The sequence below is a fragment of the Amblyraja radiata genome, chromosome 19, assembly GCF_010909765.2.
Source record: "Amblyraja radiata isolate CabotCenter1 chromosome 19, sAmbRad1.1.pri, whole genome shotgun sequence".
Lineage (NCBI taxonomy): Eukaryota > Metazoa > Chordata > Chondrichthyes > Rajiformes > Rajidae > Amblyraja > Amblyraja radiata.
The window spans coordinates 15,932,286-15,944,768 of record NC_045974.1 but is presented as its reverse complement, the minus strand read 5'-3'; the positions used below and the strand labels follow the sequence as shown (position 1 = coordinate 15,944,768).

Here is a 12,483-nt window from a genome sequence, read left to right as displayed (position 1 = left end):
CATCAGAAATAGAGGAAATACCCGCACGGCTGCAGTGTTGAAAAGTACCCTCAAGTTTTACTTGAACAATTGGCACCCTTGCCTTGACTCTGACGAGAAAAAGGGTTGGGATATTACAGAGAGGAAACAAATGGTTACTGGCAGCAAAATGAACTGATTCATACCTTCCCACACTGCTTGCATTTTCCTTCCTGACGGCGTCTGTGAACCCAGTGATGTCTGACAAAGCTCTGCTGAAGAGATCACACACACGCACGACTCTAAAACATTGTCTTTTAAGTTTGGCGTTATATAACTCAACAGGAATGTAACCCAATTCTCTACTACTTAAAGGAGCTGTTTTCTTTCGGCTGGCTCTGATCACCAACATTGTCGTGGGTTTTGAAAAATAACTGATAGATCTACAGACTATAAACAACCCACAGGTTACCCACAAATAAACACAGAGTACAATTAATATCATAACACAGTGCAGGGGCCTTGGAATAGCACAGCATGTTAGCATTCTTGTATTTCATAAGACAAACCAGGCACAGCTACAATCCCCACCAAACCCATTGGGTGTGGACAGGGAGCTGTTACCTCACCGATCCAATGACCCAGGTTCAATCCTGACCTCAGGTACTGTCTGTGTAGAGTTTGCTTGCTCTACCTATGACCCTGTGGCTGCTCTGCTTTCCCCTCACGTTCAAAGACGTGCTGGTAGCTTAATCTACATTGCTGATGTAGATTCTTGATCAGTAAGGGAGTCAGGGGTTGTGGGAGAAGGCTGGAGAATGGGGTTGAGGGTGGAACATAGATCTGCCGTGAGTGAATGGCGGAGTAGAACTGATGGGCCGAATGGCCTAATTCCGCTCCTAAAATTTATGACAAACAAATCAAAGGGGGAGTCGATGGGTATATGAGGGGCGTAAGCTGCAGGGTAATAATGAAATGAACAGGGAATGTACGTAACTGATGGGACTGTTCTGCTCCAGAATGGCAAGTCCCCGATGGGCTGCAGAACGAGCTACACATCTACACACACTGGCCACCCTCCAACATTTCCCTCCCATTGCTATTCATTTGCAGAGACCTTCACAACTGCATCGGACCTTGTTTTCACCCTAGTGCTGGAGGGAATCTATAGTGATCGGGTCTCTGATGATATCCTCCCAATTGCATCCACTACAGCTCCAAATTATACATCCACTTGCTCATAATTAATTCATTGCATAGTGAACATAATCCGAGGCCATTAGCATTGTTCAGCACACCAGGCAAACAATTATTTTACCCAACTAAAGGGTCACCATTCACTGTGGCTCCTCTAAAAGGTACGGGTCCATTGATAAATATAATATTTCCCTGCATCAAGAGAGATTCTGTTCTTCATATCATAATTTCAAAATATATTGTGAAACAAGAGCACTTAGGCAGAGGTTCACTTGCACCTCCTCCAACCTCATCTACTGTATCCGTTGTTCAAGATGTGGACTCTTATATATCGACGAGACCAGACGCAGACTGGGTGATCGTTTCACGGAACACCTTCACTCAGCCTGTGTGAACCAACCTGATCTCCCGGTTGCTGGACACTTTAATTCTTCTTCCCATTCCTACACAGACCTTTCTGTCCTCGGTCTCCTCCACTGACAGTGAGGCTACACGCAAATTGGAGGAACACATCTCATAATTCGCTTGGCCAGCTTACAGCCCAGTGGTATGATTTTTGATTTCTCTCACTTCAGGTAGCCCCGACATTCCTTCTCTCTCTAACCTTTCCCCACCCAAGTCACACCAGCTTCTCATTTTCATCCTACAAACAGCGAACATTGGCCTGTTTCCTTTATCATCGTAACTTTTTTGCATATATTCCATTCATTGTTCTTTATCTGTCCACATCACCGTCTATATCTCTCGTTTCCCTTTTCCCTAACCAGTCTGAAGAAGGGTCTCGACCCGAAATGTCACCCATTCCTTCTTTCCAGAGATGCTGCCTATCCAGCTTTTTGTGTCTATATCTTGCAAAACAAGAGTTGCAACGTAGATCTATAATGTTACCTCTCGAAGACAACGACTGCCTCCTTCTCGGTAGGTTGGCTTGCAACGGAAATTTATCTAAATAAAGCAAACAATAAAAAAGTTCACCGTTAGGTTTTTTTCCTTCCCAGTCCATCATTCACTGCGGGAAATGTAGGAGAGGCTCTGAAAAAATACGCAGCTAGTTGCTTAGTGCACAGTAAGCATGGCCTACTATTTCATTGTGCTCCAGTTTGGGATTATCCATGAATGGATAACTGTGGTTTCAAATCCACAAGGACAAGGGTAGATGTGTTTGTTTCCCATCTAAGTTCATTGATTACCGGGGGCAAAGGAAACTTGAGAAACCCAGACAAAGCTAAGCACTTAACTTTGTCGGCGTCCTTTGCGTGGCGACTCTTTGCATACCATCGTTTTGCAAAACAAAGACTATCACTGTGACGTGTCACATTAATTCATTCAGCTTTTACTTGTCGATTGGAGGAGCCAGCTACTCCATATTAGCCCCTGCAGTTAATTTCCCAAAGGGTTTCACACGTATTTTTTGGTTTTAGAGATATACAGTCACATTGAAACCAGCCCTTCAGCCCATCTGAGTCCACACCAACCATCGATCACCCGTTCATATTATTTCGATGTTAGCCCACATTTGTGTTCACTCCTAACATATTCGGGGCAATTTACAGAGGCTAATTTATCCACAAGCCTCTGGGAGGAAACTGGAGGAAATCCAGGGAGAAGGTGCAAACTCCACACAGGCTGCATCCGAGGTTATGATCAAACCTGGGTCTCCGGTGCTGTGAGGCAGCAGCTCTACCCGCTGCGTCACTGAGCCGACCTTAAGTTAAGTAGTTAGGCCCTGCACTTAAGTAGTGGTGTAGTGCACCCAAATGTAACACTGAAGTTATTGTTAATCTGTATCTGGTTGTGCTGGTTGAGTGAGAGATGTTGGCTTGAAAACTAGGACATCATCTTCAAACCTCTCGTGACTCCTCTCAGACCGAGCCTTGAACCTCAGATTTGCACATTGGTCAGGTACATTGAGAAAAAGTCTTGAGTGTGCAAGACCTGCTCGATAATGCATGATGCATTGGACTTCATGAGCTATTGAATTTCTCACAAACTTTCACTGACTGGCCTGTCACAAGCTTATAGAGGGGTTGACCAATTCCAGGACACGAGTAGATTAACACCTGCTAAAGTGGCTCCATGTTTAGCCCCATTCTTTCCTGCCACCCCCTCCAGAGGGAACAGGTTCTCTGCACTGGATTGCATCCAGGATTGGTGTGCTGCGATTTGGTTGTGTTTAGCATTGGGGCCAAATCAGGTCACCTTCAAGACACTGGTCAAAAGGTCAAAGGCAGATTTTCAACAGCACAACATGGTTTGTGCGGTGGCTGATGGCATCACACTGAACAAAAGAAGAACATTTTCCAAATAACACGCAATCTGCAGATCCTACATCAGCACTGCCTGATGAGATACATTTTTATGGCATGATATTTCCACTGTGTCAGTAACTGAAGATTCGCAGATAATTATTCACAATTCCATATCTGTTCCAATTCCAATAATACCTCATTTTAAAGTTTATTTTCAATCTCATCAATATCGTTACACACATCACCTGTATGTCTACTTCGACAAGAACAACCTCTGATTCACCTCAAATTCCGTCTATGTTCATCTTTAGAGATTACATCTCTATCTCATCACAATCTCCATTTGTCCATATTTCATATAACCTTGGTCCCATTCCATACCACACATTCATCCAGCACTTGTGAAGCAACTGCTTGAGTTGGGAAGCTTATTTTCCATTGAGAAATCCTATGCAGATATGTCTTTCAACTGAGCATTGCAAAATTCATATTTAGATCTCAAAGTTTGATACTGAAGTTTGTGTTCCTAACACTTAAAAATTAGTATTGCGTTATTATTGTCACATTGTATTGTATTGTATTTTTTAATGACCACACAGCCAGGCTGGTGGAATTTGTTCTCAGTACAGCTCGATACAGGTTCCAACATTTCATCAAACATTCAACTCGTGACGTAGATATACATACAAACAGACACATTTCATAATGCATAAGGGCCACGCTTATTCGTATTTCCTCACCGTACGGAGCTTAAAAAGTTAATTGCGGTAGGAATGAAACTGTTTTTGAAACGGGTTGTTTTGGAGGCAATTGACCTGTAACGCCTCCCAGAGGGCAGTAGCTGAAAGGCATAGTGTGCAGGGTGAGTAGGGTCAGTGATGATCTTGCGGGCTTTGTGAAGTGTCCGTTTATGGTAGAGTGATTCAAGTGATGGAAGGGGTAAGCCAATAAAATGTACCGAGACACAGTGAAAAACTTGGTTTTGTGTACAGGGTACTATCCAGACAAATCATTCCATACATGACTACAATCAAATCATATTTGACAAATCATGAATACAACAGGTAGTGCAAAAGAAGAAAAAAGACAGAGTTAAGAATATCATTTTACAAGTACAGAAAATGTGCAGATAAAAAAAAGTGCCAGGGTGACAACAAGGTAGGTTGGGAGATTGGAAAGACATCCTTAAAATCCCCAAGTTGTCCAAGAATCCTCCAAAGAGAATAAAATCAGCCTGAGTCTGAGCAACTAATGCCCGGAGTTATCATGTTGCACATGTTGCACACACAGAGGACATAGGTTTAAAGTGAGAGGAGAAAGATTTAATAGGAACCCGAGGGGTAACTTTTTGACACAGTGAGTGGTAGATGGAACAGACTGTCAGAGGAGGGAGGTGAGGCAGGTACCAAAACGACATCTAAAATACATTTTGACAGATACATGGATAGAAAAACTTTAGAAGAATATAGGCCAAATGCTGGCAGGTGGGACTAGTGTAGATGAGCCATCTTGGGCGTCATGGACAAGTTGGGCTGAAGGGCCTGTTTCCGCGCTGTATGACTTGGACTCTATAACACGTCCTAAGGTGTTCTTGCTGCCCACAGTAGTTTAAAAGAGGTTGCATCAATAATGTGCACCACCTTGACAGTAAACATTTAATAATCATTGAAGCTTGTGGAAGTATTGGACAATAATTTTCAGAGATCCATTTCCATAAAGCAATATACTAGAAGTACACTCTCGGTACCATATTACATTATCAAGTCGTATGATTATCTATTACATTATCAAGTTGTATAATGAGCAGAAAAGCCTTTCATTTTTATCACTGCCTCTTTCATATCAGCTTGATGCTAATTAATTGTTGTTCGTAGGTGGAGGCGTAAACTAAATGATTTTTTTAAGTGGATACCCATCCAATATTCACAGGGAAGCCAGAATTACCAAAACACTCTTCAAGCCAGACTTGTATAAGGGAGCTGTTCTGGTCACCACACAATAGGAAAGACGTAGCTCTGTTAGAAATTAAGTAGATGAGATTCACCAGCATGTTGTTCGATTGGAGGACTTTAGCTTAGAGATACAGCGCAGAAACAGGCCCTTCGGCCCACCGGGTCCACGCCGACAAACGATCTGGTTATAAGGCTGAATATGATGGGCCTGATAGAAATATATAAGTACGGGAGGTATAAATAGTCAAAATCCTTTTCCTATGATACAGGGTATCAAAAACAAAAGGGCATAAGTCTAAGATTTTAAAGGGGATCTAAGGAATAAGGTTTTATACACAGAAAGTAGTGGATCGCTGAAACTACTGCCACAGGTGATGGTGAAAGCAGATACCGGGTTTGGGAGTTATGGGGAGAAGGCAGGAGAATGGGGATGTGAGGGAAAGATAGATCAGCCATGATTGAATGGCGAAGTAGACATGATGGGCCGAATGGCCTAATTCTGCTCCGATCACTTATGAAAATAACTCTGCTTAATAAGCATGTAGACAGACACAAACAGTACAATCCTAATGTGGCCAATTGGGATTGGTGTCAATGAGCAAAATGTTGCGCCAAGACATGATGGGCCAAAGGGCCCTTTATTCACCTGCACTGCTACACAACTCTAGTCAATTATTTCTCCAAATCTCTGGAGAAAAACACTCCAGTTGCCCAGATCAGTCCATACTGCCATTTTCTGACACAACCCAATGCAGTGGGTTTGTGCAGTGGGTTGTGTCACCACCAGAAATCTATAAAGGGCTTGTACCGAAAGATGGAAGAAATTCCGCACTAACTTTTACAGAGTACGCAGGGCAGTCGGAGATACAGAGGCATGTATCCAGAATTTGGTGAAACCCTTTTTAGCCACGAGCCCTGGCTAATACATCATTTCTCATGCTACAAAACACCATTCTGCTTTTGCATCCCATTTTCTTGTTGCTTCCTTTAGGAAATGTAAATATTTTTAACCTTTCTTTTAAAAAAAATCACAATTGCTTAGTGATTTTCAATGAGCAATAAAAATGCAGAATTTGACCTGGAAGCTCAGTTAGATGGAAATTATGTTATTTTTAATTCAACCATTTGAATGCGATTATTTAGCTGATTTAGCTGTGCTTTCTGAAGATCTTGGATTGATAACAAATTCCAGACTAGAAAATAAATGTTATCATCGCCTGGGATGGAATCACTTTATTAAAGTGCCACCAGGACCATTTTGTTAGTCCTGATTTGGGACAATAAGAGAAAGGTGAATTAGCAAACAATGGGATAGATATTGCCAAAACTGTCTAATTACTTGGATATGTTGACCTGCAAAATACCGGGCCAATGTTGGAGGACAGGTGGTACCCTTACCTTCTCCAGCTGCTCCACACACACTGTGTGCACAATTATCTTGCAGGCTGCACATTTCCGCCTTGGAACTGACCTCTGTAAAATATTAAGTTGAAAAAAACTTAACGTTAAATGCAAAGGAGCCAGGCGACAGAAGTACAGAATCCATCCAAATAAATATTTAAATTGTTATGATCTTCACTGGTTATTCCCAATAGTCTTCACCTCATTTAATCACAGTGATCTTCAATTGGGGCTCAGTGCATTGCTAACAAACATCTTCTCTTGGTGTACTCTCTGATCTACTCACAGTAGTCTTCACTCGGGTCATTTTCTGACTAGTTTTAATGATCATCATCACTGGTTATACTAGTTTACTCTGTGACTTTTACTTGGGTTACTCGTTGAGTGATACACTGCGAACCTCTCCAAGATTACTCTCCGATGTGTGGACAATGAACATCACTGAAGATAACTCTCTAATTTATCAATAATAGATAACTGCTACAGGTCACTCCTATTGTGGTCACCTCATGATGCATTTAATAATCATACCTGCCCCGGACTTCACTCTGATTTAGTAACTCCGGCCGTCACAAGGTGTCATGCTGATTTTCATACAGTGTATTGCATGCTGGTACTTAACGTGTTAACAACCATTTTCCATTGCGATTCCATTCCAGATTCAATCTCTCACCTGCACACTCGGGATAATTTAGATGCTAATTAACCTGGCAATCTGCACATCTTTGGATGCAGGAGGAAATCGATGCACCCAGAGAAAACACACTTGGTTACAGAAAGGTCGTGCAAACTGAGCACGAACAGCCAGAGGTCAGGACTGAACCCAAGATGCTGGGGCTATAAGGCAGCAGCTCTACCAGTGGTGGCACCACAGTACGATAGTGATCTCCATTACGTCCCTCTTCCTGATTTATTCAATGTGAAATGCACGATGCATCACTCCCTGGTGTACTTCATGGTCTATGCAGGAGAGAATCTCTGATTTAATCAGTAATACAGAGTGACTTTCTGGTTTACTAAATAATCTACAGAGAAGCCATTCATTGATTTCCTCAAAATAACATTCTCCAAGGACCTTTTTTGCTTTGCTCATTCTGACCTTCGAGTTTCACTCTGTGATGTAATTTTTTACCACCAGATTCAAGAATAGCTTCTAGCCCGCTTTTATCAGATTCTTGAATGGGCCTCTCATATTCTAAGAACATATTACTGATCTTCCAATCTACCTCATTGAGGGCCTTGCACTTTTATTGCACCTGCACTTCCTCTGTAGCTGTAACACCATATCCTACACTTTCTTTATCTGTTTGCACTACCTGTTGTTTGCCTATATGAAATGATTGTACCCTTGCATGGTATTATCTATTTAGATGGCACGCAAAGCTAAGTTGTTCACTATATCTGGCCACACATGACAACAACAAACCAATACCAAAGATAGGGATTTATTTATCAAGTTTAGACACAACATGCTGGAGTAACTCAGGGACTGGCAGCATCTCTGGAGAGAGGGAATGGGTAATGTTTCGGATCAAGACCCTTCTTCAGTTTACATCAAGTTTACCGACTGTTTCAATAGGTTCTTTCTCTGTCCAGTTCATCACTAACTCTCAGTGGGAGTCACTCTATGTCTTTCACCAATTGATAATCTGCACACTGTTGCTGCTGCACGAGGTTTGGTTCAGTGGCTTCTGAATGAAAGCCCATTTGTTCACAAATACAGTTCACTCATCACCCTCCTCCCCCTCCCTCACCAGATTACATCACAAGCCATTCATTTTAAGAAGGTGACTCTGTCTTGGCGAATCTACAGAATTTCCAGCAGCCCCAAGTCCAGAGGAGCTGGCATACAGAGTATAGTTTTATTCAGCCGACCTTTATATTGTGCATTAACTAAATCACCTCAGCAATGTCAAAGTGTCATGAACCTGTGATGCTGCTGCAAAAAAAAGGCTAACATTGTCCCTGCACCTCACTATATTTGTGCATATGACAACTTGACTTGTCTTAATGCGTAGGAAGAAACTGCAGATGCTGGCTTAAATCGAAGGTAGACACAAAATGCTGGAGTAACTCAGCGGGACAGGCAGCATCTCGGGAGAGAAGGAATGGGTGACGTCTTGGGACGAGACCCTTCTTCAGTCCGAAGAAGTGTCTCGACCCGAAACGCCAACCATTCCTTCTCTCCAGAGATGTTGTCTGTTCCGCTGAGTTACTCCAGCATTTTGTGTCTATCTTTCACTTGTCTTCAATCGATCTGCTGTCAGATCTAATGCCCTCTCTGTCCCATAAAAGTATCATGCACTCTAGATCATGAACCATTGACTGAGTTTGCGATTGATTTTCAATGAGGTATGTTTAAATGACAATATTTGTCTTGAATGTTCTAAACTACTGATTGCTAAGAGTTAGTTTCTTCAATGAGTTGCACTATGTAAGCTAACTATGGGTTGTTCATTTTTAAAAAGTTCAATACATTTGCCACTTACGGTTATCTTCACTAAACAGTTCTCTTCTCCAAGGTAGCAGAAATCTCCAGAGGCGTTTGTCTCCATCCAAATGTGGTCACCGTTTAAAGCATTTTCCTGCAAATAGAAAATTAACCAAAGGTTTACATTTTTCTTGAGCAATGTCAGTGAAAGGCAGAATCATCGAGTTAGAATAACTGCATTGTTAGAAAAAAGTAATTTAAATGGTAGTAATCGTTTAGTTTAAAGTTAAGGATTTTGCTTAATTATTCTTGGAAAAACCTGATGATATTGTGAATTAGATTGAGAACCTATCCCAAGGTGTGCGTTCATCGGGCACAATGACAAATGATTTACAACAAATGATTTACAGAGAAAAGGAGGAAAATAAACGCACATGAGTTAAGAATCACAAAGTTTCATGTTTTAAATGTTGGGAGCAAAAATAACAATTCTGAGATTGGCTTCCAGGGGTTCCCACAGTATCCAAGCACGAGAAAAAATAACCAGGAAATATAGCTGAGTTTTACAATTCCAACATATTGAAGGTGCAACAACGAGGAGATATGGACTTGTGCAAAACAGAAACAGAACCTGGTTAAGAGGCAGAATTAAGTTGGAACCAAAGGCAGAAATGCATCAGATAATAGATATAATATATATCATGCAAAATGAAAGGAAATCAAAGATCATGTTAAATGCATGATTTTTTCAAATACATATTTAGAAAGAGTAAAGGACATTAAAGGTCATTTAAAGACAGAAGTGAAACAATTGGTGTAAAATATGTAATTGGAGTCGTTAAAAAAAAAAAGAGAAAAGAAATGGAGAGATAAGAGACGGTAGATGCTGGAATCTGGAGCAACAAACAATCTGAGCTAAGAGCCAAGAGTGTTTTATTGTCCTATGTGCTGAAATGGAACAATGAAATTCTTACTTGCAGCAGCACAACAGATATGTAAACATTGTAAATATGATAATAAGCAACAAAAACTAGTTTAGTATATATGAATTTTTTTTAAATAATAAGGCAAAGGCAAAAACAATGCCCCGTAAGTCTATGTAGTTCGGAGCTTAGCTGGAGGCTGTAGTGTTGAATAGCCTGAAGGTTGCCGGAGGAACACAGCACTGAGCAGCATTTGGAGTCGATATTTTGGGTCGAAACCCTGCAATAGGACAGGGTGGAGAGGGAAGAGAGCCAATATCAAGTGGAGAGGATGAGGGATGAAACAGAAGCAAGAAGTGATTAGCAGATCCAGGAGGGGAGAAGGATGATAGGCATATGCAGCTGTGAAGGGTGAAGTTGTGTGGCAGAGACAGGTAGTTGATGGATGGTCGCTGGTACAGTGGAGCAGTGGCTCCACCAGCCACGCCATTGAGCTGCCCAAACCAACATTTCCCAATTTAACCTACCCCTGTCCTTCTGTTGCAGAATGAAGCTGGGTTAATAAGTAATGATTCATCAACAACTCACAGTCCAATCGGGGCTGGTCCGCATTTCTCTGGTAGGTCCGTTCTTTGGGATGGCGCTGGGTGCCTGATCTGGAGCTAGGTGCTGGAGGCCTGATCTCAAGATCGCTTTCCTGCAAATAAAGTCAATATTTTAGCGATCATGGGGCAAAACAAAGAAGCACAAGTGACGATCATCTTTGAAAACCATAGACAGACACAAAAAGCTGGAGTAACACAGCGGGACAGGCAACATCTCTGGAGAGAAGGAATGGGTGAACTTTCGGGTCGAGACCTTTCTTCAGCTCATAATTGGGTTTGCAGCAGAATCTCTCTTTATACAGTGTGCATGAATTAGAAAAAAATAAAAGTTACCAAAATGGCCTCTGTATATATATATATATATATATATATATATATATATATATATAATATATATATATTTATATATATAAATAGATGAATTAACAATTAGCATTGGTTCAATTGAAACAGGGTCTGGAAAATTATTAATGGTAAACAAGGAAATGGGAAATGAATCAAAGACCTGCTTTGCACCAGTTTTGCACCACTCTAGAGAACACAAGTAACATCCTTGGAGAAGTGCAAATCTACAAATTCGCAGACGACACCACCGTTGAGGACCGGATGTCAAATAATGGCGAGATGGGGTACAGGAAGGAGATTGAGAACCTTGTGACCAGGTGTCACGACAACAAACTTTCTCTCAATGCCAGCAAGACAAAGGAGATAGTGATCTACTTCAGGGAGAGAAGCAGTACACATATCCCAGTATGTATTGATGACGCCGAAGTAGAGATGATTGAAAGCTTTAGGTTCCCAGGATTAGATATCACCAGCAACTTGTCTTGGACCACCCAATTCGAAGCAATGGCCAAGAAAGCACACCAACACCTCTACTTCCTTAGAAAGCTTAGGAAGTTTGGCAAATCCCCAACAACTCTCACAACTTGTACAGATGTGCCGTAGAAAGCATTTGACTGGGATGCATTACAGCATGATATAGGAACAGGTCAAAGGTCAAAAACTTTATTTGCCATTTGTGCTTACACACATAGGAACTCTTGTGCGGTTATTCAGAGAGTCAAGTCAAGTCAAATTAAAAATTAAAAAGACACACAGAAGACACATAATCTATAAAAACATATACTACTCTAGAAATAAAAAAAGAAAATGCCTAAAACCCTATATAAAGGGGAAAGTGAGAGCATTGTAACTTACACAACCCCTATATCAGGACATCAGTTCATTTTGTTTTGGCCAAGAGTCTCACTGTTGCAGGGAAGAAGCTCTTAAAAAAGCGTGTTCTGTTTGTGGCGATGCTGTCTGCTCGTCTGTGCCTGAGGTTGTATGTGCAGTTTTTGTGTTTGAGCAGGGAGTGAGCTGGATGTAGTGTGTCTCTGATGATTCTCTCTGCTCTTTTTTGACAGCGATGTGTGTAGATTGTGTCCATGGAGGGGAGTTCCGTTCTGATAATCCTCTCTGCAGTCTTTATGACTCTTTGCAGAGCCTTCCTCTCTGTCTGTGTGGCGTTTCCATACCACACCGTGATGCCTGTGGTGAGGATGCTCTCTATCAGTCCTTTGTAGACCTGGGTGAGAGGGCGACAGTGCAGACCAGCTTTTCTGAGCAGCCTGATGAAGTACAGTCTCTGCTGGGCTTTTTTCACTGTGGCTGCAGTGTTCAAAGTCCAGTTCAGATCTGATGTGAAATATAGGAACAGCTCCATCCAAGACCGCAAGAAACTGCAGAGAATTGTGGGCGCAGGCCAGACCATCACACAAACCA

The 12,483-nt window shown here is 41.7% G+C and overlaps 1 protein-coding gene across 1 annotated transcript in view; it reads right to left on the bottom strand.

Annotated features, from left to right (window-relative positions):
- The window catches only part of dgki (diacylglycerol kinase iota), a 120,180-nt gene that overhangs the window by 70,078 nt on the left and 37,619 nt on the right, over positions 1–12,483 (bottom strand). Inside the window, exons 2-6 of the mRNA XM_033037743.1 lie at positions 10,700–10,808; positions 9,247–9,342; positions 6,755–6,829; positions 2,044–2,100; positions 165–233 (exon numbers count right to left, since the gene is read on the bottom strand). Of these exons, the coding sequence (XP_032893634.1) occupies positions 165–233; positions 2,044–2,100; positions 6,755–6,829; positions 9,247–9,342; positions 10,700–10,808 (406 nt within the window). The remainder of the gene's footprint in view (positions 1–164; positions 234–2,043; positions 2,101–6,754; positions 6,830–9,246; positions 9,343–10,699; positions 10,809–12,483) is intronic.